This window comes from Nannospalax galili, unplaced genomic scaffold (assembly GCF_000622305.1).
Source record: "Nannospalax galili isolate Female #2095 unplaced genomic scaffold, S.galili_v1.0 scaffold281, whole genome shotgun sequence".
In the NCBI taxonomy this organism is placed as follows: Eukaryota; Metazoa; Chordata; class Mammalia; order Rodentia; family Spalacidae; genus Nannospalax; species Nannospalax galili.
This window is the reverse complement of record NW_008349068.1, coordinates 3,553,745-3,580,318: the sequence shown is the minus strand read 5'-3', so window position 1 is coordinate 3,580,318 and position 26,574 is coordinate 3,553,745. Positions and strand designations below refer to the sequence as shown.

The 26,574-nt window shown below is 41.1% G+C and overlaps 3 protein-coding genes and 2 non-coding genes across 6 annotated transcripts in view; 2 read left to right on the top strand and 3 right to left on the bottom strand.

The window, feature by feature from the left end:
• Positions 1–519: 519 nt before the first annotated feature.
• Gpr1 (G protein-coupled receptor 1) lies at positions 520–2,172 on the top strand. Its single transcript, XM_008846180.3, has one exon. It carries the CDS (start codon positions 560–562, stop codon positions 1,628–1,630), a length of 1,071 nt encoding a protein of 356 aa, XP_008844402.1. The 5' UTR covers positions 520–559; the 3' UTR covers positions 1,631–2,172.
• Positions 2,173–6,173: 4,001 nt separating this feature from the next.
• On the bottom strand, positions 6,174–8,924 carry Eef1b2 (eukaryotic translation elongation factor 1 beta 2). Its single transcript, XM_008846179.2, has 6 exons — positions 8,631–8,924; positions 8,075–8,197; positions 7,334–7,460; positions 6,989–7,055; positions 6,492–6,617; positions 6,174–6,385 (listed from the first exon to the last, which is right to left on the bottom strand). Exons 1-6 carry the CDS (start codon positions 8,708–8,710, stop codon positions 6,231–6,233), a joined length of 678 nt encoding a protein of 225 aa, XP_008844401.1. The 5' UTR covers positions 8,711–8,924; the 3' UTR covers positions 6,174–6,230.
• Positions 6,770–6,907, bottom strand: LOC115072561. Its single transcript, XR_003851608.1, has one exon. It is a non-coding gene; the product is annotated as a small nucleolar RNA SNORA41 (small nucleolar RNA).
• Positions 7,131–7,209, bottom strand: LOC115072560. Its single transcript, XR_003851607.1, has one exon. It is a non-coding gene; the product is annotated as a small nucleolar RNA SNORD51 (small nucleolar RNA).
• Positions 8,925–9,165: 241 nt separating the features above from the next.
• Ndufs1 (NADH:ubiquinone oxidoreductase core subunit S1) overlaps positions 9,166–26,574 on the top strand; it is a 49,600-nt gene continuing 32,191 nt past the window's right edge. Inside the window, exons 1-5 of one of the 2 annotated variants that reach the window (XM_008846177.3) lie at positions 9,166–9,323; positions 17,645–17,710; positions 19,887–19,978; positions 22,700–22,807; positions 25,849–25,925. In XM_008846177.3, coding sequence (XP_008844399.1) covers positions 17,650–17,710; positions 19,887–19,978; positions 22,700–22,807; positions 25,849–25,925 — 338 coding nt within the window. In that variant the 5' untranslated portion in view covers positions 9,166–9,323; positions 17,645–17,649. Of the gene's footprint in view, positions 9,324–17,644; positions 17,711–19,886; positions 19,979–22,699; positions 22,808–25,848; positions 25,926–26,574 lie in introns of those variants that run through there. The other variant, XM_029569915.1, reaches the window with a different exon arrangement.

Below are 26,574 nucleotides of genomic sequence, written 5' to 3'. Positions count from 1 at the left end.
CAGTGGGGAGGGGGAGGAGAGAGAGAGAGAGAAAGAAAGAAAGAAAGACAGAAAGAAAGAAAGAAAAGAAAAGAAAGAAAGAAAAAGTAAGAAAGAAAAGAGTTATTCTCAGGCTAGAGCTTAAGGAGTCAGGGTACAAATGCAAATTTGGAACTCACCACTGTGTAACTATCAATCTGTTTTCCTTTGCATCTACATAATACTGCATAGCAGGAACTAATTGATGTTTGTTGAATGTTAATATTCTCTTTAGTAAATGCTGCAAGTATTGCAGAGGGATTGACCTATAGAGTTGATCATTTTAACCTACCAATTACTAAATACCAAAAGAACTCTTATAGCCTTGACAGCATATTCAGTGAAACTGAGGTCCACAAGGACTTGGATATCTTTCTTTAGTATAAGCACAAGCCCTACCATAAACAATACCATGTCTTTGTCATAGATGAAATACTTTCCTGTTTGTGTTTCTTATTCACTGAACTTAATTCTCTAACTTTATTTTTCTTTTTAAAATTTGCTTCTACAGATCTCCTTATTCTCCACCCACAAGGTCATCATGGGAGATCTAGAGGAAACATTATTTGAAGAATTCGAGAACTATTCCTATACCTTGGAGGAATATTATTCCCCAGAGTCTGATTTGGAAGAGGAAGTACACCTGGGAATTGTTCACTGGGTCTCCCTAGTGTTATGTGGCATAGCATTTGTTCTGGGAATTCCAGGCAATGCCATTGTCATTTGGTTCACAGGTTTCAAGTGGAAGAAGACAGTCACCACTCTCTGGTTCCTCAATCTGGCCATTGCAGATTTCATTTTTGTTCTCTTCCTGCCCCTGTACATCTCCTATGTGGCCTTGAATTTCCACTGGCCCTTTGGCATCTGGTTATGTAAGGCCAATTCCTTCATTGCTCAGTTGAACATGTTTTCCAGTGTTTTTTTTCTGACAGTGATCAGCCTGGACCGCTATATCCACTTGATCCATCCTGTCTTGTCTCATCGGCATCGAACCCTAAGGAACTCCCTGGTTGTTATTATATTTGTCTGGCTCTTGGCTTCTCTAATTGGAGGTCCTGCCCTGTACTTCCGGGATATTCTGGAGGTCAATAACCATACCCTTTGTTATAACAATTTCCATGAGCATGACCCTGACCTCACCTTGATGAGACACCATGTTCTGACCTGGGTGAAATTTATCGTTGGCTACCTCTTCCCTTTGGTCACCTTGAGTATCTGCTACTTATGCCTCATCTTCAAGGTGAAGAAGCGCAGCATTCTGATCTCTAGTAAGCATTTCTGGACAATACTGTCTGTGGTCATGGCCTTTATGATTTGCTGGACTCCTTACCACCTGTTTAGTATTTGGGAGCTCACCATTCACCACAATAGCTATTTCCACCAGGTGCTGCAGGCTGGAATTCCTCTCTCTACTGGTTTGGCATTTCTCAACAGTTGCTTGAACCCCATCCTTTATGTTCTAATTAGCAAGAAGTTTCAAGTTCGATTTCGGGCCTCCGTTGCTGAGATACTAAAGCACACGCTGTGGGACGTCAGCTGCTCCGGCACAGTCAGTGAACAGCTCAGGAACTCTGAAACCAAGAATCAGTCTCTCCTGGAAACAGCCCAATGAGTTACTGCTTTCCCCAAACTCTGTGTGAGGTTTTCACGTGGGCCTTTTAGCAAACACTTCTGGGTTAAATTTCATTCTAATTTACAGCTGACCATATTTTTGTTGTTTTTGGTCAGTTTATTGAGCTCACATTTTTGTATGGATATAAACTGTAAGGAGGCTCTGCAGTCTATTCCCTACAATTTAGTGACGAATCATTCAGGCTGCCCTCTGGTGGCTGTTGTGAAGCTGACAAGCTAAAACTTTTCTTCGCTACTTTAGGCTGGGTCTGCTCCAGAACTACATTTTATTCAACAATCTATGCATCTGATTAAAGAAATCCTTCTTATAAAGCTTACCACAGCACATCAATCATCACTATTGAGACAGTATTGGGTTGTTGTTTTGGTCATCGTCTTTCTGTGTGGGTGCATACACGTGCAAACTGTGTTTGGAGGTCAACCTCAAGTGTTGTTCCTCAGGAGCCACCCACCTTTGTTGAGACAAGGTCTTTCACTGGCCTAGAGCTCAAGTAGGCTAAGCTTGTTAGCCAGCAAGCCCCCGGGATCTACCTATCTCTGCTTCCCCAACACTGAGATTACAAGTGCATGATACCATAGCAGGGTTTGATGTGGGTTCTGGGAATTGAACTCAGGTCTTCCTTGCAAGCACTCTACCAAACAGACCATCTCCCAGTCCCCTAGTCATTGCCTTTTCAGTATTTTTTTTCTTGTCTTTTTGTGATAGGGCCTCCCTGTAGCCCCAGTTGCTTGCCTCTGCCTCCTGGGTGCTGGGATTAAAAGTCAATATTATTTTTAACCTTTGTTTGAGACAGGGTCTCACAAGGTAACCCAGGCTAGTCGTATAAACTAATGAATATTCATACATTTTAGCAATAGATCAAATACATATATTCAATTTCATTAATCTATGTGTAATTTATGGATTAAATAGCTACATTGTTTTAAAACTTCCTATTTACTATCGTTTATAGTTAATAAATCACCCCAAAATCTAATCGTAAAACAATTTATCATTGATAGATCTCAACTTTGAGGATTAGAAATTTAAAAAGGCAGAGTGAGACTTGACTCTGCTTCCCATATCTGGAGCCTCAGGTAGATAATGATGATGCAAATGGCCTTAGTTTGGAAGAGCTGGGGCTGGCTAGCAAATAGCCTTACCCTGTCATTCCTCTCCCTTCCCTTCCGTCTGCTCCAGGATCCTGCTCGGGACGACCAGGCTTCTCAGTTTTAAAAGCCCACAGCATCAAGTGTTCCACCACTAAGCCACATTCTCAGCCCTCTTAAATTTTGGGTGTTGGCCTCTTCCTGATGAGGTTGCTGGAGACTGACTAGCTGGGTTCCTGCCTCCAGGGTCCTGCTTGAGTTCCTACCTTGATTTCCCTTCATGATGGATTGTGACCTAGGAGTTGTTAAGCTGTAATTTCCCCCCATCGCCCCCCCGAAAGATATGAATGTCATTCACACAGCATTATTTCCATCATATTCAATTGGCTAAAGCAAGACCAGGCTAGGTCAGATGCAAGGGGAAAGGACAGACCACCTACCTCTTGCTGACAAGTGTCCAAAATTTTGTGTTCATCTTTAGTCTGCTATGATCCCATTACAAATGCTTACGGAAAATTCCAGCTATGTACAAGTGTATATAAAATTACTAAAAATATAGGAACACATATTGATGGTCTATAGGCTGGCCCAATCTCACAACAGTTTCAAAGGGAAGGTATGAATGGCATAGCTCTATATTCTGCTCCTCTGTTTAAGTAGACACCAGTATAAGACAAATAAAATGTACCTTATCATCACTGTTCTCTGGTATTTTCTAGAATTCTCGAGCACTGTGGATCCCCAGAAAATACAATGCTGCCCTCTGCTGGCTCTCATGCTACTTACATGCTCTCTGCTGGCTTCTCCTAACCGCCTGAAAATTTTAGGCTAGGACTGTTGAATTTTCCTTAGTGAAGGTTTTGAATAGATTAATCTGATTAAATCTTTATGTGAAACTTCCCACACTGAAGGTAACCAGGCTGAGAGCAAAAGCACTGTCAGGTTTAGTGAAATAAATGATCCCAAACATACCATCTAATCTTCTGGATCCTTATCTACAAAGTATAGAAAGCTTTAAAGGGTAAATCCCCAAATTGTTTGCAGAGTAATTGCCAGGTAGAACAATGTGTTATGTTCAATCCCTAGCAAAAGTTAAACTGTTTCCAGTAGAGTACACTTGACTTAACATACTCCTATCCAGCATTTACCTGAAGACCAGGTTCAGATTTCCAAATCCAAGTGAAAATACCCCCAACACCTTACAGACCTCCACTAGAAAGAGAAGTCTGTGAAGCTACCTATATAATGCTCTTCCCGGGAAATAATGCTAACTCCAGATCACATCTAAGATGTTGAGCCTTTATAGTACAAGGCATTATTTTCAATCTGTAACATTTGCAAATGGCTATACTAATTATAATTTCCCTCCTCTGGTACTGTTACACATCTATTATCACCAAAGCTTAATTTTCAAGTGACATTTAATATTTTTTAGATTTTTTCATTTTCTGTGTGGGTGCACATGTTGAGTTGATGCTGTCCTTCCACGTGGGTTCCAGGGATTGAATTCAAGGTGCTCAGTCTTGGTGGCAAGCACCCTTAAAAGCAGAGCCATCTCAAATGGTTCAAGATTTTTTTTTTTTTAACATTTTTAGAGACTGATCATTACTGGGTGAGGGAAAGTAGGCCTTACCAACAATTTCTAGTTAAGTTGACTAGACTCCAGTGGATGTATTTCCACAGGACATCTGGGTATAAATGTTGACTGGATAGGACTTAACATGTATAGTGGAATACATGAGGTCCAATGGGAGGTAGAGGTCTAAATTTGAAAATGAACTGTTGTATAGGGTTGGAGGCCTGGCACAGCTGTTAAAGGCTCAGGCTCACAACTAAAAAGATTAAGAACTGTTATATGAAATGTTAAAAAGTTCAATAAAACTTTTTTTTTTTTTAAGGGTTGGAGACATGGCTCAGCAGCTAAAAGCACTGGCTACTCTTACAGAAGACCCAGGTTGAATTCCAGCCCCCACATGGTAGCTAACCAGTCCTAACTCCAGTTCCAGGGGATCCGATGCCCTCTTCTGACCTCTGTTGGCATTGCATGACACGTGTGCCCTTACATGCAAACAATACACTCATACATATACTAAAAATAATAAAAATATTTTGAAAGAATTTTACCTGGAGAAATGGCTCTGAGGTTAAGAGCATTAGCTGCTCTTGTAGGGGATCCAGGTTCAATTTCTAGCACCCACATAGCAGCTAACAACCATCCGTAATTCCAGGGGATCTGACACCCTCCATGGCCACTGCACAACACATGTGCACTTACATAAATGTAGACAATACACTCATACATAAAATTCAAAAAAATATTTCTAGCTGGGTGTGGTGGCACACACCTTTAATCCCAGCACTCAGGAGGCAGAGACAGGTGGATCTCTATGAGATCAAGGCTAACTTGGTCTACATAGCAAGTTCCAGGCCAGCTGAGGCTATAGGGAAACTATCAGCATGCTATCAAACTGCATCACGTGCCACGCCTGGTGCCCATGGAGGCCAGAAGAGTCAAATCCCATAGAACTGGAGTTAGCACAGATGTTTGCTGCCATGTAGGTGCTAGGAATTGAACCTGGATCCTCTGCAAGAGCAACCAGTGTTCAAAGCAAATAAGCCTTCTAGCCCTCCCTTTTTAATAATCAATCCCAATTTGAAGACATTGGGTCACAACAAACCAGTCACCAGTATCATGCACTGTTGAGGATAGGATGAATGTAGAATTAAACTGCAATTCTACAATTGCTAAATGTTTAATAATTTGTGTGCAGGAGCATCACGTGGGTCCTTGGGGATTGAACTCAGGTCCTAAAGCTTGAGCAAGTGCCTTTACCCCCACATACACTTCCACTTTTTTTTTTTTTTTGAGGCAGGGTCTTACTATGTATCCCTGGCTGGCTTCAAAACCCAGAGAACCATTTGTCCCTGCCTCCTAAGCCTGGGATTAAGGGTGTGCACCACCATACCCAGTCAAATTATTATTTAAGAATTATGGGGCTGAAGCCCAATGTGGTAGTGCACGCCTTTAGTCCCAGTACTCAGGAGGCAGAGGCAGGCAGCTGTCAGTTCAAGGCTAGCATGGTCTACATAGTGAGTTTCAGGTCAGCTGGGGAGACCCTGTCTCAAAAAGACCAAAAAGAAAAAAAAAAAAAATTATGGGGCTAGAGAAATCGTTCATCAGTTAAGATCACTAGCTGCTCTTAAGAGAGGAGCCAGGTTCAGTTCCTAGCACCCACATAGCAGCTAACAACCGTCTATAACTCCAGTTCCAGGGGAATCCAATACCCCTCTGACCTCCATGGGCATTGCATGACAAAGGTGCACTTACATTATGTGTAGGCAATATACTCAACACACACACAAATATTAAAAACAAAGAATTATAGTCATTGACCCCTTTCCCTCTGAAGATATACACCATTCCTTACACAGAATCAAAAGTGAAGGGTTATTCCTTCAAGCTTTTATTTAAATGTACTGATGATAAGATTTTAGATCTTGTTAAAAGCAGCCACGTCCATGGACTGCACATAGTCCTCAAACGCAGTAATCTGCTCCTCCAGCATATCTGTTCCAACTTTATCATCTTCAACTACACATTGTATTTGAAGCTTTTTAATTCCATATCCCACTGGAACCAATTTAGCTAAAAAAAGAACATTAAGAAAAAAAAGTTAGAGAAGTCCTATTGATGAGACGAAAATCTATGCCAATTCTAAATGCTAATTTTAAAATGCAATCATTAAACTTACAAGAGCCCCACACCAAGCCATCTGCTTGAATGCTTCTGACGCACTCCTCCAATTTTGCCATATCTGTCTCATCATCCCAAGGTTTCACATCTAGTAAGATGGAAGACTTTGCTACAACTGCAGGTTCTACAAAAAGATTAAGAAAGGCATTACTTAACACTCAAAATACATATTCTCATCCAAGACCAAATCTCAATTTGTTTTGAAACACATCTATCAAAATCAAAATCAAACAGCAACAAAACCCAGGAAAACCACCACCACCTACAGAATGCATCTTGTGTCTGTCACACACGTGCTATACCTACTTTCTGTTTGGCTAAGAAAGAGGCATTAAATTGTGCAACAGTTTCTTTCCCACAGAGGAATGCCACAACTGCTATCATGAAAACAGCTGCAGACCAGTAGCTGTGGCAGTTTCACAGACATGTACCTGCCTCCACTAGGACTAAAGGCATTCACCACCACACACAAGTTACGACGACAAAATGACCTACTTTTGGCTTTCTTCGATTCATACTGTGCAAGACGTTCTTCTCGGAGCCTCTTTGCTTCTTCGCTTTCCTACACAGAAAATCATTTTACAAAGCTGGTTATTCTTCTGCTTAAATTTAGTGGCAGGGTCATCCCCCAAATGACCAGATTTATCAGAAAAAAGCAAATCCATCACGAACTCAGCCGAAAGATGGTGATTTGATTTTATTCATCATGTAACTGGTGAGAATTTTTAAAAAGGCAAATAATAAAGTGAAGCCAGGATTCAAAACCCAGGCCATTTTGCAACATCTGTGCTTTTGCATAAAGACATAGTACCTATCAATTTACTCTTAAAGACACCATACCTCTTCCTCATCAGATCCAAAGAGGTCAATGTCATCATCATCTTTAGCATCTGCAGTTCCACTTCCTGTGGTGTCTTCCACAGTGGCAGGGCCATACTTGCCCAGAGATTTCTTCACTCCTGGCAGGCTTAAAAAGAAAATTTACATTAGATTGATACAGCATCCTTTTCTGGGAAATACATGAAATTGTTCTTTCCCCACCATCACTAAATTTTGCTCTAGTAATTCATCCTTCAGCATAATCCCAGGTAAATAATTTTATGTCTAATTCTTTACCCAACAAACAGTACCGTGAGAGATATATTCAATACTCACTATGATTTACTCTTTCACAAAGAACATCTCTGTTTGAGATTTCATTAAGTATGCTCAGTTCCATTCTTAATGAACTGGAGTCCACTTTCCCAAACTTCCACCCTCGTTTGTAGTTTCAGAAGAATGGTCAAGGAATCAATGAGCCACCCTCTCACCCCAGCGGTGGCCCCCCCAGGTCAGGGTCGAAGAACATTGGCAGGGAGGTGTGGGGAAAGGTTGAACTGCGGTTGTCCACGTTCTACCTGTTCTGTGAAAAAATGGAGGACTTCAGTCTCTTGGCTGAATTTCACAAAGAAATTCAGCCCACAATATCCCAACAGAGCTAAAGAAACTTCAATCTGGGTCCAATTTTGCCACGTGAAAATCCTGGTTATGCTCAGAAAGCACCCTTTTATTATTCTTCGGATAGATACAAAGATATTTTACCTGGCTTTTTCCTTTTCATATGACTTGATGTGATTATACCAACGGAGGGCATGACACAAGTCAGCAGGAGGTGGGCCTGCGACTGCTTCAAATACTGCCACATCTGCTTGTGATGGGACATACCTGCCGGTGACACAAAAACAAGTGCACACACCTTTAATAGAAGACACAAACACCAGCAAGTAAATGACAAATCCTGCATCTGTCCAACTAACTAGTGCTAACCGGCCTATTTCAGAGTTAGCCACAGGAATGCTTATCCCGCAGGAGACCTCAAGAGTTACCATTTTCAAGGCAGCTCTAGCCAGAGGTTAACATTAACTGGACAAAAACGGGGAAGAAGCCTTCGTCGAAATACATTTTAATTCTTGTACTCGCAGCTCCCGCAGGGAGGACGTGCTCCAGCTGCATCTGGGCCTTGGGAGACCGAAGCTCGGCTCTTTCCGTCTTACCTTCGGAAGGCCGCAGCGGCCTAACCTCCTGCGCCCTGAGGCTGTGCCACGTGGCCCCAACACCCAGCCTAGAAACCTCAGGGCCGCCCGGCCTCCCGGCTCACCCCTCGATGTAGCTCTTGTCCGCCAGGTAATCATTGAGCAACTGGAGGCCGGCGGGGCTTTTCAGGTCTCCGAAACCCATGGCGTCGGCTGGATCCTGGAGCCGGCAGCAGCGGAGGGAAGGAGCACAAGGAGGTCACGCCTAGCGCAGAGAGGAAAAAAAAAGGCCCTAGCCAGCCGGAAAAACCCTTATATAGATGGAGGCGTTTCCCGCTGCGCAGTGTGGGGTTAAAGGTCAAAGTACGTCACTAGTCTCACTCCTCCTGGAAAACCGGGGACTTCTGAATTCAGTGGCCCACAACTGCCCGCGGGCCTTTCTGTGTGTTTGGAAATAAATTAATAAAAGGGACATTTCTTAAATTCCTTTCGCACGGATTCCAAAGCTAAGGGAACCGCCCCTTAAAGAGCCGAAGATGAACGAAAGTGCTGGGCGTGAGGCTTCGGCTACTTCCGGCGGAACTGCAGGTCCCAGTCGTCCTCTTCGTCCCCGCCTCCGCCCTGCCGTCTGTCAGGCTGACGGAAATTGCCGAACGGGAAATTGTAGTATCTGGGTTTATGGTCCCTCCTGGCTTTCCGTCTTGCAGGTCCGGCTGCCGGAGTTAGCCGATGCCGCCATATTGAATAAGTGACCGGGTCTCTGGATCTGAGAGATCCCGGCAGACCAGTGAAGCGTCCTGGTGGGCTCCGGGGAAAAGGTGAGGACATGTTTGGGTGGGAAGGCTGAGGTGCTTCAAGCGGCGTTTCACTTCTCGAGCAGACTGTTTTCTTTGGTTCAGGCGACTCCGTCTCCTCTTGTCCTTGACTGGGCACAGCGTCCAGTTCCGCTACTCCGGAACTTGGGGAGCCGGCAGGTCAGGGCTTTAGCCTTGGTTTCTGTATTAATGGAGCAGAAAGGAAGATCAGGAGACCCTGGGGCCGGAATGCAGGCTTGCGAGCGAACTTTGTCTCTGAAGGGGAAAAGTGGATATGACCTGGTCAGGATGCCCTTGAGATTCCCGGGAAAGAACCAATGTTAAGGTGACGGAGGCCTAAAGACAGCGTTTTCCCCAAATTTCCACATGCTACAAGTACCTGGAACAGTGTAGCAGTGAACATTGTTTACTTACAGTTATGAAACTGTCCACATCTCTTACTGGTGTTTGTTTTTGTCCTTTGTCATGTTGGGTAGCACTTTGTTCTGTCTCGGACAGGGAAACAGCTTTTTGAAAACTTAGCTCAAAGCCCAACTGCTAATCACGAAGCTTCGTTGTTTTCGAGTGCTTGGGATATAAGACTTGTACTGTAAAGTCATGGGTCAAACAGTTCTGTACACACACGAATTTAGACTATAAAAAAATGCAGCTTGAATTGTTTTCGGTGAATAAACAGGTTCCTTTTTTCAGTGAATGTTTTTTCCTCATTGAATTGTGCATCATTAAATGAATTGTTAAAAGCCACAGTATCAGCACTGTCTTCCAGAAAAATTCCAGAAAAATTGTCTTCTGTAAATTACAGACAAGATATTAGAGATGGATATGCCAGGTTTGGTGGTGCATGTGTGTAATGTCAGCACTGGGGAGGCTGATACAAGAGGATTGCTGAAGAGTTTGAGCCCAATCTGAGCTACCTAGCCAAACCCTGCCTCAAAATGCGCGCACACACACGACAAATTCAGTTATGTATGAAAATCATACATAGATATATGGTAAATTCAGTTAGCAAACTGCTGCAAGCCAGAACTAAGTTCATAAAGAAGACTGAAATGGGTGCTGAAGAGATGGCTCGGCAGTTAAGAGCACTGGCTGCAGTTGGAGAGGACCCAGGTTCAGTTCCCAGCACCAACCTAGTGGCTAACAACAGTTGATAACTTAAGTAAATATGCTTACATTCATGAAGGCAAACCACTCATACATGTAAAATATAAATACATAAAAATATTTTCAGGTTGTAAAAAAAAAAAACAAGACTGAAATGGGTGATGTGACTGGGAAGGAGTTAGGAAATTTTTAAATAGGCTAGTAAGGAAAGTGAGAAAAGATCCTTTAAACCAAGACTAGAAGAGTAGAATGGACCAGAAAGATTGACAAGAAGAGCCTTTCCCTATGAGGCCAGAGAGAGGAGGGTTGGTGTAGAAACTGTTGAAGCCTGGAACTTAGTAATACCCAGCCAAGAAGAGATGGTGGTGACGTGAATAAAGTAGTAACTACTCCAAGGTAATTGCCTGAATGTGTGTAAATGCTCCCGTATCATGCAGTGCCCCTGGAGGAGAGAAGAGGGTATCGAATCCCCTGAAACTGGAGTTACATATCGTTGTTAGCTGTCATGTGGGTGCTGGATTCAAACCCAGGTCTTCTGCAATAACTTAACCGCTGAGCCATCTCTCCAGCCCAATTTATTTATCTTTTATGTGTATGAGTATTTTACTTGTATGTATGTAAAATGTACCACATGCATGCAATACCCACAGAAGCCAGAAGGGGGTGTAAGATTCCCCCTAGAACTGGCATTGGAGGTGGTTGCTAGCCACCCTTTGGATGCCACTGTGTGTTGGTGTGTAAGTCAAAGGACAGCTGATGGAAGTTGGTTCTTTTCACCATGTGGGTCCTAGAGATTGAACTCAAGTCATCAGGCTTGGCAGTAAGTGCTTTTACTTGCAGAGCCATCTCTCTTCCCTGTGATGGTAATGTCAACTTGGCACTATCTAGAATCACTTGAAAGAAAGTCTTAATGAGGGATTATCTAGATCTGGTTGGCCTATGGGCATGTCTGTGGATGGGCCCATTCCCTGGGCTGGGACCTAGACTGAATGAAAAGGATCAAGAGTGAGCATGAATGCATTAGTTCTTTTTTTAAAAAATATTTTATTTGTTATTGTTATTTTATGTATATGCATGTGTTGCCTACATGTAGGTAAGTGCATCCATTTCGTGCAGTGCCTGCAGAGGACACACAGATGAGGCTGTCAGATCCCCTCCAGATCCCATGTCGGAACTGAAGTTAACAGTTGTTAGCTGCCGTGTGGGTGCTAAGATTCGAACCTAGGTCTTCTGAAAGAACAGTCACTGTTCTTAACCACTGAGCCATCTCTCCAGCCCCACATTAATTCTTTTCTCTCTGTTCTTGAGTATGGATGTGATGTGACTAGTTGAATCAAGTTCCTGCAGCCTTGACATCCCTGCAGTGATGGGCTGTGACCTGGAATTGTGAGCTTAAGTAAATCCTTTCTCCCCTAAACTGTTTTGGTCAGAATATCTTTTAAGAAATGGATTTATTTTATGTGTATGAGTGTTTTGCCTGCACGTATGTAAGTGTTCCATGTGCGTGCATTGCTAGTGGAGGTCAGAAAAGGGCATTGGAGCCCCTGGAACTGGAGTTACTGATGGTTGTTAGCTGCCATGTGGGTGCTGGGAATCAGACCTGGTCCCCTGCAAGAGCAGTAAGTGTTCTTAGCTGCTGAGCCATCTCTCTAGTCCCTTGTCTGGGTATTTTGTTATAGCAATTATAAATGAAACTAAAACAAGTATCCAGTATAGTTTTGAAAATAATTTACCTTAATATTTTCTCATGTAATAAAGATGCAGTTGTCTTCCATATCTGCAGATTCCACATCCTCAAATTCAATGAATTGTGGATCACAATTATTCAGAAAGAAGTTCCAGAAAATTCCAAACCACAAAACTTGAGTTTCCTATATACAGTGCTAACCTGAATCCACAAAAATGAAGTGATAATGTAGGCAAATACTCTTCCATAGTCTCTTGCCCATTTCAGGGATCCTTAGTCTCTCTCCAAGTCCTTTGGTCCTTTGTTTGATCATTGTTCATCAAATCATGTTCTCTTTACCCACATACTCTGGAGTTAAGCCTCTTATGGGATGGCTGTAATTGTTCTTTTATTTATTTTTTGAGAACAGGGTCTTATGTATCTCAGTTTGGCCTCAAACTCAATATATAATGGGGGAGGGGGGTGATCTTGAACTTCTGACCCTCCTGTCTCCACTTACCCAAATGATTTGATTACAGACCTATACCACCATGCCCAGTGCCTGGTATGATGCTGGGGTAGAACCCAGGGATTTCTATATGATACATTAAGGACTCTACCAACTGAGCTACGTCCCCACCATATTTCTATTGCTACCTGAAAATATGTTTAAAACACATACCAAGGCTGGCTAAATGGCTGCCAAATCTGACAGTGTGAGTTTGATCCCCTGGACCCACATGGAAAGAGAGAACTGACTCCTGAAAGTTGTCCTCTCGTGCACATGTGCTAGCATGCACAAAATAAATTAGTAAGTAATGCCCACATACTAATCTGGACATGGTGTATGCCTATAATCCTAGTCTGAGATACATGAGACCCCACCAAACAACAACAAAACAAACAAGACACGAGTGATGCTGCAGATGTTTCTTTCTTTCTTTTTTTTTTTTTTTTAAGATCTCACTATATAATCCAAACTGACTTTAATCTCATTCTGTATCCCAGGTTGGCTTTGAAGTTGCCTGAATCCTCCTGTCTTAGCTTTCACAGTGCTAGTTATATACACATGTGCTACCATACCGGACACATAAATTTATTTCTTAGCTGGAGCTATGCAGTATTGCATTTGAGGCTGGATGGTCAACATAGTCTGGTTTTTTCATTTCCTGCCTAAAATAAGACAATTTTTTTTTTTTTTTTCTTTTGGTCTCTTTGAAACAGGGTCTCCCTGTAGCCCTTGCTGTCCTGGAACTCGGTATGTAGACCAGGCTGGCCTCGAACTCACAGAGATCCGCCTACCTCTGCCTCCCAGATACTGGGATTAAAGACGTGCATCACCATACCCGGCCAACTAAGACAATTTTTATTTTGTAAGTGAAACTACTGTTGTATCAGAGACAATATGTCAGTATGAAATATAAATTACTGATGGTTGTTTTTTTTCCCTGAAATGCTGCAAATGAAACCAAGGCCTCATGTGTGCGAGGACAGGCCCTCTATGACTGAGCCTGTTCATTGTTGACTTTTAGTATGTTGGTGCTTTGAGCCAATTCAGATTTTCTTTTATATAAACATCAGTATTGTTTGGTTTGGTTTTGGTTTTTAGACAGAGTCTCATACTGTAGCCCAGAGTGGCCTGGCACTCACTATGAAGCTCATGGTGGCTTTAAACTCAGTCCTCCTGCCTTAGCCTCCTAAGTGCTAGGATTACAAGAGTGAGCCACTACACCCAGTTGCTGTTTTTTCTTTTCTTTTTTTTTAATATGATAGGGTAGCCCATGTTGGCTTCAAACTTAGCTCTTCTTGCTTCATTTTTCTCAGTGCTTGTATTACAGGCCTGAACCGACTACCACACCTACCTGGCTTCATCAATAGTTTTTAATGGGACAAGTGCTACTTACTCTGGAACTTAGTGGTAAGATTATTTGGTGACTTGTTTTTAAAAAGGCACTGTGCTAGATCTTCAGGAAAGGAAAATGACTAAATTCTCAACTTACTGTCTAGTAGGTACTAAAATTGATTACCAACTTGCAGTTTAACATTGTGAATTTTTTCTCCCTTTGCTTGGGATATGGCTCAGGACCAATGCAGATTCTACTGAAATGATCTACCACTAAGCTACATACTCAACCCAAGTTTAGAAAGCAGAATAATTAAATATATACACAGTGTGTGCTGGTAGTAAAGGAGCACAATGGGGAGAGGGCAGGAGAGGTGGCTTAGGAATTAATCTGTTGCAGAGGACCCAGGTTCGGTTCCCAGCACCCACATTGGTGGCTAACAACCTTCTGTAGCTCCAGTTCCAGAGGATCTGCAGCCCTTCTTCTGGCCTCTGTGTACATTGCATGCACTGTGGTACACTTACATACACATGTAGGGAAAACGTTCATACACACAAACTTTTTTTTAAAAAAGAGCACAATGGAAGAAGACAACTGATTGTCGGTGGCCAGTACTGAATAAATGAAATTCAACTTCCACTGGCAGTTACTGAGCTCTTAGTTAGTAATATCTGCACCAGGAAATACTGCTTTCTTCCTGCTCTACAGAGAATGGACCAGTAACTTAGTTACCAAAAAGTACTAGTAGATAAGAGACTTGGTGTCTCCAAATTCAGTATGGGAAATTGTAAATTAATGTCAGTAAGGAATTAAATAAAATGAAATCTGAATTAATGAGATTTCCTATTGTAAGTCATCATCTATGATAACTACAGAATTTAGTGCTCACACTGTCTTTTTTTTCTCTCTCTTTTTTAAAAAATATGGGGACTGAAGAGATGGCTCAGCAGTTAAAAGCATTGGCTGCTCTTGCAGAGGACCTGGGTTTAATTCCCAGTACCCAAATCGTGGCTAACAACTATCTGTAACTCCCATTTCCAGGGGACCCGATACCCTCTTCTGGCCTCCGTGGCATTGCTGGACATGGGTGCACTTACATACATGCAAGCAATACACTCATACACATAAAATAAAATAATCTAAAAAAATATGGTCTCACTATATAACCTATGCTGACCTCAAACTCACTGTGTAACCCAGGCTTGGCCTTGAACTTGACCCGAATCATATATATACTATGTCCTATGCACTGTGCACTTAGTACTGCTAGCAGTATTGAAAGTTTTTTACTATTGATACATTCTAATCACATACTTTTCCTTCCTAATAACTTCTAAAGTTTTAAAAGAAAAAAAGTTGGGTATCATGGCATACACCTGTAACTAGCAGTTTGGAGATAAAGGCAGGAGGACCAGAAGTTTGAGGCCAGCCTGAGCTACATGAGACCCTGTCATCAAAAAAACATTAAATTTTTTTCAAAAGAAACATTATAGTTTTAGATGCTTACTTAGCTCATATTCTCACAGGATCAGACAAAAAGTCCATACTTGATCATGTGAGTGCACATGTTCAGATAACTTCTGTTTGCCTGTGTGTCTCAGTTTAACTGGTAATGCTTATGTGCATCATCAAACATTTTATTTGTTCATTTTTGAGACAGGGTCTCATTGGCTGGCCTAGAACTTGCTATGTAGACCAGACTGGCCTTGAGTTCACAGAGATTTACCAACTTCTGCCTCCCAAGTAATGGGATTATTTTATTTTACAAATGTATTTTATTTTATAAAGTTAAAAAATTTTATGAAAGCATCTTGCTATATAGTCTAGGATGACCTGGGATTTATGGTCTAATTTACCTCAGCTTCCCAGCCTCTAGTCGTTAACCCTTTAGACCACTGTTTGTTTGTTTGTTTTTTAATTAAAAATTTTTTTTTAATTTTATGTGTATGAGTGTATTGCCTGCATGTATGTGAGTGCACCTGTGTCATGCAATGCTGTGGAGGTCAGAAGAGGGCTTCGGATTCTCCTGGTACTGGAATTAAGAACGGTTTGTAGCCGCCATGTGGGTGCTGGGAATCGAACCTGGGTCCTCTGGAAAAGCAGTCAGTGCTCTTAACCACTAAGCCATCTCTCCAGCCCCTAGACCACTGTTTTTGACTTAAGCACTTTGGATACTTCTGGCATTGTAGGATGTTGTGCATGCCAGCACACTCCTTCCCCAACCCCATTGTGAACAATGTCTCCAGATATTGCTGATAACTCCTTGACTCCCAAGGGAAAAAAAAAAACTCCCAGCTGAGAATCACTGTTTTATTTTAAAAATTTTGTTTTCTTTTGTTTTAGTAGTGCTAGAAATTGAACCTAGAGCCTCCGGAATGCAGGCTACGTGTTGTACCATTGAGATACATATCCAGCCCTCATTTTGCCTTCTGTTTTTGAGATAGAGTCTCATAAATTGCTGGGGCTGGCATTGAACTCACTTAAAGTCCAGGCAGGCTTTGAACTTTAGACCCTGCCACCTTAGTGTTCCAAGTACCTGGGATTACAGGCCTGTAACACCAGATCCAATGGAGAGGTTTTTTTTGGTTTTTTTTTTTTGGTCTTTTTTGTAGCCATAGCTAACCTGGAACTTGTTATGTGATCCAGGGTCTCCCTGTAGTCACAGCTGGCCTGGAACTCACTATGTAGACACGGCTGGCTTGTCTCTGCCTCCCATGCCGGGCTGATAACCATTGTTTTAAAGCTTATTTTATACCAGCTCTTAGGGATAGGTACTGAAAGTAAAGCGATTCCCTGCATTCATAATACATTCAGGATAAAAGCATATAAGCAGATAATTATAAATCTATGAGATAAACATACCACTCAGAACAGGAAAATGACTCTCAAGACATAGCAAAGGTTTTTGGCTTGTGAGCTATCTCAGAATATCATTTATAATACATACATAATCAGAATGCATACTGGAGCCAAGTATGGTGGCACTCAGGAAGCTGAGGCAGGAGGATCACCTCAAGATCAGCCAAGGTTATATAGCAAGATTCTGCCTAAAAAAAAAAAAGATGCATACAGCTAAGAAAGGCATTTTTTTTATGTAGCTATTATTGATAAGTATGGTTATTTTTTCAGTTTATTTTACTATAGTCTCATTTCTTTTCCTTTTTTCTTTTTAGATAGGGTTGTCTGTATCCCAGCCTAACCTCAAACCTCCTTTGTAGCAGATGACCTTGAATTTCCCATTCTCCTGGGTGCTAGGAATATAGGCATGTGCCACTGCACCCAGTTTATGCTATGTTGAAGTTGGAACCCAGGACTTCCTACATGCTAGGCAGGTACTCTACCAGCTGAGCTATATCCCCAGTCCTCACCTTTACATTGCATTGCAAAGCCAGAATTGGGGGCTGGGGACATAGCTCAGGTTGATACAGTACTTGCCTACCTATATGAGACCCTGTCTGCAAAACAAAACAATGACGGTCACTATATATTAACTACTCCATCTTAGCTACTTGCCATTGCATTAGCTAATGTCTCTAGACCAAGTATGATATGTAGAATTTGAGGACAAACATCAGGACTTGTGAATATTCTGTAAAATAATGTTTATGAAATATTTTGAACATAAAATGATACCAAAATGTTTAAAATTGGGTGTGGTTTTTGTTTTCTCTCACTTTACAATATAACCCATTTTTTTGTTTTATCTTTAGGAAACATGTTAAGGATACCTGTTAAAAGGGCCTTAATAGGCATTTCTAAGTCTCCTAAAGGATATGGTAAGTTTTTGTTTTTATATTCATGAGGAACTTTATCTTTGTAACTTCCATGGTCTAGTAAATATTTCTTCAGAAACTCCGAACCCATAGTTTATTTATTTTATATAAATGTAGAAACAGAATCCAATTTTCAGAATAATTTTCAGAATAAAACTTTACCTTCTTTAGTTTACAAAAATCATCACATAGGGGCCTGGAGAGATGGCTCAGTGGTTAAGAGTACTGGCTTCTCTAGTAGTGGACCCAGGTTCAGTTCCCAGCACCCACATGGCAGCTAATAACCATCTGTAACTCCAGTTCCAGGAGATCCAACTCCCTCTTCTGACCTCCATGGGTGCTGCAGGACATGAGTACACTTATATACATGTTGGCAATGCACTCAAACACATAAAATAAAAACAATAAATGAAAAAGTTCATCATATAATAGAAAATATTAGGAACTGTGTTCAATTCCAAAATAAAAACAATGATCTTATTGTTTTTTAAGAGTGGTATTAAAGCTGGGCATGGTGACGCATGCCTTTAATCCCTATACTCTGGAGAAAGTAGATCTCTGTGAAATTGAGGCCAACCTGGTCTACAAGTTCAGAGTACTGGCTGCTCTTGCAGAGGACTTGGGATTGGTTTTGAGGACCCACATGGCAGCTAACAATAATCTATAAAATGATGCTTATGAAATATTTTGAAACCATAAAACAGTATCAAAATGTTTGTAATTGGGTGTGGTTTTTGTTTTCTCTCACTCTACAGTATAACCCAGGGAGATCCGATGCCTCCTTTGGCCTCCAAGGACATTGCATGCATGGGTACATTTACACTCATACACATAAAATAGAAAATAAGGGACTGGAGAGGTAACTCAGTGGTTAAGAGCACTGGCTGCTCTTACAGAAGACCCATTTTCAAATCCCAGTACCCATGTGTCAGCTAACAACTGTCTAGCTCTAGTTCCAGGGAATCCAAAGCCCTCTTGTCCTTCACTGGCACTGCACAACACAGTTGCACTTATACATATGTAGGTATAACACTCATACACGTAAAATAAAAATAAATTAAAATTTCTAAAAGTCAAAATTAAATTTAGAAACAAAAAGTGGTATTCCAACTGGAGCGATGACTCAGCAGTTAAGAGCACTTGCCTCGAGTTCAGTTTCCAACATCCACATGATAGTTCACAACCACTTTCACACACACAGCGCACATATATACACTCACACGTACACATAAATAAATTTCTAAAAATTTTATTATTTTTATTTTATGTGTTTTGAGTTATTGCCTGCATGTGTATAAGTGCACTCATGTTGCACAATGCCCATGGAGATCAGAAGAAGGTGTTGGATTTCCCCAGAAATTGAGTTACAGGTTACATGGTTGTTACCCACCATGTAGGTGCTGGGAATTGAACCTGGATCTTCTGCAGGAGCAATCAGTGCTTTTAAACACTGAGCCCTCTTTCCATCCCCAATTTTTTTAAAATGATATTAAAGTCTCTTTAAACTACTATTAAAACTGGCTCTATTTTTTTTTTTTTTTTTTTTTTTTTTGTCTTTGAAACAGGGTTTTCCTGTAGCCCCAGCTGGTCTGAAACTCACTATGTAGACCACGCTGGCCGCGAATTCACAGAGAGCCACCTGCCTCTGCCTCCCAAGTGCTGGGATTTAATTCTTTTTATTTAATGTGTATGAGTGTTATGCCTACATGTACATATGTACACCCATGTTGTGGCAGTGCCTGTGGAGGTCAGAAGAAGGCACTGGATCCCTTGGAACTGGAGTTACAGATGGTTGTTAGCTGCCTTGTGGTTGCTGAGAATCAAACCCAGGTCCTCTGCAAGAGCAGCCAGGGCTCTTAACTGCTGAGCCATCTCTCCAGCCCCCAATGATATGTTTAATAGTCAGAAAGGGTCTCCCTGTAGCCCCAGCTGTCCTGGAACTCACTATGTAGACCAGGCTGGCCTCGAACTCACAAAGATCTGCCTGCCTCTGCCTCCCAAATGCTGGGATTAAAGATGAGCCCCACCATGCCTGGCCTAATTTGATATTTTTAAAAGCTTACCTCTAGAAAAAAAAGGAATAGGGTAAAATGAAATTTTTTATTGTAGTTAATCCATTAGCCTCTGCTATAATTCACCTTTGTTTTTTTGTTTTTTCTCTTACTGTTTTGATGGTCAGTCCGAACAACTGGCACAGCAGCAAGCAACTTGATTGAAGTATTTGTTGATGGTCAGTCTGTCATGGTGGAACCAGGAACTACTGTCCTACAAGTAGGCATATGTTCTAATTATTTTATTATTTTTGTTACTGTATGTGTTCTCTGATTGTTGTTTAAAAAAAAACAAACAATGACCAGTTTGTTTCTTTATATTGTCTAGTTTGAAAATAATCCATATATCAAAATTATGGAAACAGTTTATTTTTTCGATCTTGATATTTCAAAGTGAGTTATATATTCTTGGCATTCTTGGTGAATAATAGTAATTTAGCTTACCATAGTCACTGTGATTAAGCTTGTAAAAAAATAGCCTGTTTATTTTAGGTCTCATTTTTATATACCTTTCTGTTTTTAATAATATTTCTAGGAATGTGTCCTACAAAAGAGGTAAGTGAAGGGTAGTATGTTCTTAAATTCATGCCTAAATTTTTAATTTCTCCAGAAATAACATATTTGGTCATAGAGATGTGATGCTTCGTTACATCTGTAGATTTTCACAGAACTAAATGTTTGTTTCAGCAGATATTTCTAGACTATGCCGGGCATGGATAGATGTGTAAATACTAAATATTAGCAAAGGCATTTTCAAGGTCCAATGGAAGATGTTTTGGCCTGAGTAGGAGATGATGGAAAGATGGCAGACAGAAGCATTTCAGGTGATCCCTGAGAAGGTTTAATGGTTCAGTAGGTCTGTTTATATGTGAATAGGGAGAACATATATATCCAATGGAAAGGCTAAAGCAGATAACTTGTTGTGATTAGGAAGCTTCAGTTTGGCTGATAAAACATAAGATGTTAGAAGCTGAGATGCCTGAAAATCAAGTGCCTTAAGAAGGGATGGTCAACAGCTGCCTGTTGAAAGAGCTTGCTGTTTGAGTTATCTGATACTTCGGTGACTTCTAAATATTGTGCCAGTGACTTTAGGAGAAAATAGCAAAGAAAAGGAGGGAGGGAGGGAGGGAGGGAGGGCTGAAGTAAGATAAGGGTAGCTTGTATTTGTGGAATGGGAGGGTGGGGGAGGGACTTAAAATAGTAGCAAAGGGAAGAAATGTGTGTTCAGGGATTAGTAAGACCCCTAGATAATCAGCCTTTGGGAATGATGGAGAAAAGGAAAATTTGGAGATTCTTGTTTGTTTATTTGTTTGTTTTTCTTTTCAATTTATTTGGGGATATAGATAGAGGTGGAAATAGGTTGTTCTGTAGAAATATATATATATGAAAGTCCTGTTTAAGTCTGGAACTTGGAGATGTGAACTTGAACTGTCAGGGCTACTGCTAAAAGTTTACATGTAGTCATGTGGAATGTGAACTAGTATGAAGGCTGATATGATGTCTGTCTTGTTCAATTTTAAGCCTGCTGTATTTAGCACTGTAAAAACTTAACACAGCTGGGCACGGTGGTGCATGCCTTTAATTCCAGGACTTAGGAGGCAGAGGCAGGCAGATCTCTTGAGTTTGAGGTCAGTCTGGTCTATATTGTGAGTACTAGGCCAACTAGATCTACATAGTGAGACCCTATCTCAAAACAATGATAACAACAAAAACTTAATATGTTGTTATGCAACAGCTAAAACATTGGAAATTATAAGATTACTTTTGAAGGAGAGCCAAAGATTGAAGAACTGTAGAGTATATTTGAACATGTTTATAGGCTACAAGGAGGAAGTTACAGATAGAACTGGATTTCTTTTACTTGGCAAATAGACAATGGGAAAATATTTGGCCAGAGTATGTGAATACTGGCTTGGGTATATGGTACAAAAAAATTGAACTAGAGAGGCTGGAGATATGCTCAGTGGTTAAGAGCACTACAGCTAACAACCATCTGTAACTACAGTTCCAGGGGATCCAAGGTCCTCTTCTGACATATGTGGGCATTGCACAACACAGGTGCACTTATACACACAGGCAATAAAAATTGTGTATATATATTATATATATGTATATGTATGTATATATATTGGTTTTTTTGAGACAGGGTTTCCCTGTAGCTCCAGCCAGCCTGGAACTCACTATGTGGACCAGCCTGGCCTTGAATTCACAGAGATCCACCTGCCTTTGCCTCCCGAGGGCTGGGATTAAAGGCATGCGCCACCATGCCCAGCTAATGAATATTTTTAATTTTTTTTTTAAAAAATGGATTGGGGCTGGAGAGATGGTTAGGTGGTTAAGAGCACTGGCTGCTCTTGCAGAAGACTTGGGTTTGGTTCCCAGCACCCACATGGCAGCTAACAATCATTCTTACTTCCAGTTCCAGGGGCTCTGACGCTCTCTTCTCACATCCACGGGCATTGTACCACATGGGTACACCTACCTACATGCAAGCAATACACTCATACATATAAAATAAAAATTTAAAAAAAAATCAAACTAGATTGTAACCAGCTAGAAGATATGAGTTGAAGTCTCTTGACTCAAAGAAGGAGCCAAGCAAAGAAGAAGTTCAGGTATAAAGCCACTGGGACAGTTTGACAGGGAAGCCCCTTGTGGACAGTGGTTCAAAGGAGATGTGGGGGGAAAAGCCTATACCGCAGCATGGAGATGCTTTATTCACATGCAATGAAGGCATTTTGAAGATTCTTATGTCCTTTGAGGCAGCTACAGACTTCGGAATCAAGAGCAAAGAGGGAACAAAATCTCTTTAAGTAAGAGTAGATGAAGATAGAGATATTTAGGGATGAGTAATAACAGACCTCCCCCCTTTATGTTTTAGCAAGAACAGTAGTGAAGTTATTCTAATGCAAAAAAAAGTTTTTTTTTTTTTTTCTTCTAGGCTTGTGAGAAAGTTGGCATGCAGATCCCTCGATTCTGTTATCATGAAAGGTTGTCTGTTGCTGGAAATTGCAGAATGTGCCTGGTTGAAATTGAGAAAGCTCCTAAGGTACTCGATAGCTAAAATCCCTTACCCTGCTATAGAAGGTAGAAGACTACATCCTGAAGCAATTTTTTTTTTAAATCATTACTGCAGTAAAGGGGAGCCTATAAACTCAATGCTTTTCATGTGTAGTTGATTCATTTCAAAACTGGAAATATGTTGAAGGAACTATTGTATAAATATAAATGCCCTGTGACGTCTTGAAATTAAAAATGATTTCTTTCTCAGTAGGGTAAAGCCTTCTCACTCTTCCTCCCTCCCTCCCTCCCTCCCTTCCTTCCCAAACTCAGGAATAAAGGTGCTTTCTTAAGCTGTTAGTGCCTCAAATGACCATAAGACTCAGCCAGTGTGTGAAGTTGCCTAGCAGCATATAGAAAAGAAGTACTTACATAGTGCCACTTTCACAACAGAGGAGTGAGGCATGTAGTGACCTTGTTCACTTTCAGTAGTTAATTGTATTTGGGTGTATATAACTATAACTCAGTATGCCTACAAGTGAAAACAAAGTTTTTATGTATATGTATGAGTGTGTGTGTGTCTGCGTGTGCGTGTGCGTGTGTGTGTGTGTGTGTGTGTGTGTGTGTGTGTGTGTTTTAAGACAGGGTTTCCCTGTAGCCCCAGGTGGCCTGGAACTCACTATGTATACCAGGCTAGCCTTGAGCTCATAGAGATCTGTCTGCCTCTGCCTCCCTATTATCTTGGGTTTTTTTTGAGACAGGGTCTCTCACTGGCCTGGAATTCACCAATTAGGCTAAGCTGACAAGCCTCAGGAATATGTCTTTGCCTCCTTAATGCTGAGATCACAAGCATGCACTACCATGGCCAACTTTTTACATGGGTTTAGGGATTAGACTCAGGTCTTCATGCTTCCATGGGAAGCACTTTACTGATTGAGCTATCTCCCTATGCCTTGGAGCTTTTTTTTCCTTTGTATTTTTGTTTGTTTGTTTGTTTAACTAAAAGAATATTTATTTAGTGGGTATAGGGTGTGTGCTATAAGGTATGCATGGAGGTCTCAGGATAATTTGTGGGAGACTGGTTCATTCTTTTGTCAGTATGGGTCCCAGGGATGAAACTCTAAGGTTACCAGGCTTGCCCTTACTCACTGAGCCATCTCACTGGCCCTTGGTTTCATTTTTAAAAAGTTTTGAAATTACAGCCAGGCGTGGTGGTGCACACCTTTGATCCCAGCACTTGGGAGGCAGAGACAGGCATATCTCTGTGAGTTCAAGGCCAGCCTGGTCTACATAGTGAGTTCCAGGACAGCTAGGGCTACAGGGAGACCCTGTCTCAAAAAGACCAAAAAAAAATTTTTTTTAATTACATTATTTATTTTGTGTATGTGCATATATGTGCATGTGCTTGTGTAGGTAGAGGACAACTTGTGGGAGCTGGTTTTCTCCTTCCACCATGTAGGTCCTGGGGATTGATTGGGTCTTTCAAGCTTGGTAGCAAGTATCTCTCCCTGTAGCCCTAGCTGATTTAGAACTTGACAGAGATCTGCCTGCCTCTGCCTCCCATGTACTGGGATTAAAGGTGTGTGCCACCATGCCCGGCCTAGATTTGAACTCTTCCTTTTTTTTTTTTGTGACAGGGTCTCCCTGTAGCCCCAGCTGACCTGGAACTCGCTATGTAGACCAGGCTGGCCTTGAACTCACAGAGATCCGCCTCCCAAGTGCTGAAATTAAAGGCGTGTGTCACCATGCCTGGCTAGATTTGAACTCTTGATCCTCCTGCCTATTAGGCACATTGGCTACCATGCTTGGTTTTGTTGTTTTAGTTTGGTTTTAGATTTTATTATTATTGTGTATGTGTACATGATGTGTTTGGATGTGCATGCCATGGTACACATATGGAGTCTAAGACCAACTTGGAATCAAGTCTCTCCTTCCACCTTTATGTGGGTTCTGAAGATCAAGCTTAGATTGTCAGGTTTGTGCAGCAAGTACCTTTACCCAGTGAGCCTTCCTGCCTGACTGACCATGCTTGATTTTTGAAAGCACAAAAAAATGGCAGTCTATTTCAGAGCAGAATAAAAAAATCCGTTGACTCTTAGAATATACTTAAGGAACAGGATGTTTTAATTTCTTTTCTTTCCTTTTTTTTTTTTTTTTTTTGTGATAGGGTCTCACTACGTAGTCTGAGCTGGCCTGGAATTCTCTGTGTCGATCAGGCTGTCCTTGAACTCACAGAAATTTACCTGCCCCTGCCTCCCTGCCTCCCAAGTCTTGGAATTACAGCTGTGTGCCACCTTGCTGGGCTGTTTAATTTCTTTGTGTTGCTATAGCAAAATACCCAAGATTTGGTACTTTATAAAATAAAGAAGTTTATTTAGCTCACAGTTTGGGGAACTAAAAATCCAAATTCAGGAAACTACATTTGGCTAGCCTTTGGTAAGGACCTCTGGTTGCTTCGTAATATATCAGGAGAGGAAGCAAGAGACTGAGTAGGGACTGCTCTCATTCTTTTCCAGTGACTACTTCTCATGGGAACTAATCTGTGCCTCTACTATTCCCCAAGAAACCAGTATTAATCTGTCATACCCCAGTCACCTCCCACTAGACAGCACTTCTGACGCGCCCCTATAGATTGGAGACCAAGCTACCAGCACATGACCCTGGGGACAAGCCACAGCAATTTTTTATTTGTTTTTAAGATTAGCATTAAGGGCCAAATTATACTGTTATGGTTATAAAAACTTGAAAAAGTATTTGTTTTTTTAGTTGGGGTCTTGACAGAAAACAGACCTGGCTAGATAGGCTGGCTCCAGACTTGTAGCAATCCTCTTGCCTCTGCCTCCAGAGTTGTGGGATTATAGGCACATGCCACTACACCCAGCTGAAAACAAAAAATTCTCTTTTAAAAATAATCTTTGCCTGTTTTTTATTTTATATTCCTGAGTTAGATCCTAGGCTAGCCTTGAACTTGTGTATTCCAGGATTTTGCTTGTTTTTAAATGTATAATGTTTTCTTTAGTATTTTGTATGTAGGGTTGCTTATAATTACAAATATATACAAATGTAGATTTTTTTTCATTGAAATTCCAGGTTGTAGCTGCTTGTGCTATGCCAGTAATGAAGGGCTGGAATATTCTGACAAACTCGGAAAAAACTAAGAAAGCCAGGTACTTTGTTGTAATTAATGCAGAAGATTTCTTAGGGTGGTATTTAAACCTACCAATAGATGAGGAATTTAGTATGAAACTCTGAAGAAGTCAATGTGCTTTGCTATTAGGAGCAGCAAAAATGAGTGCAATCCAGTAGAGGTTAGCTTAGGGCTTTAATAATATGCAGCCTAGAATAGGAACAGCATTAAAAGTCTTTGGTTTTGTACTTTGCTCAGGTTTTGATGGATAGTGTGTCCAGGACTTACTGAGCTGAGCTGTCTTGCTTCAGTGATCCTAGTAATCAATATGTTTGTATGTGAGCCTCGTGACTCAAACCTGGGACCGTGTGCTTACTATTATATATAAATACTTTACAGTGCTATAATTTCAACTTTGTTTTCATTTTGAATTAATGTGAATATTTTCTGAGACCCTATCAGCAACTCTAAAAAATTTTATTGTGGGAGACAGTCTCATGTAGCCTAGGCTGGATTCAAACTCATTGTGTAGCTGAAGATAACCTTGAACTTCTGTTCCTCCTGCCTCTATTTTCTGAATACCTAAGTTATAAGTATATGCCACCATGCCTGATTGTATGCAGTGCTGGGGATCAAGTCCAGGGCTTTATGCATGCAAGATAAGCATTCTCCAATTGAGCTGTATCCCA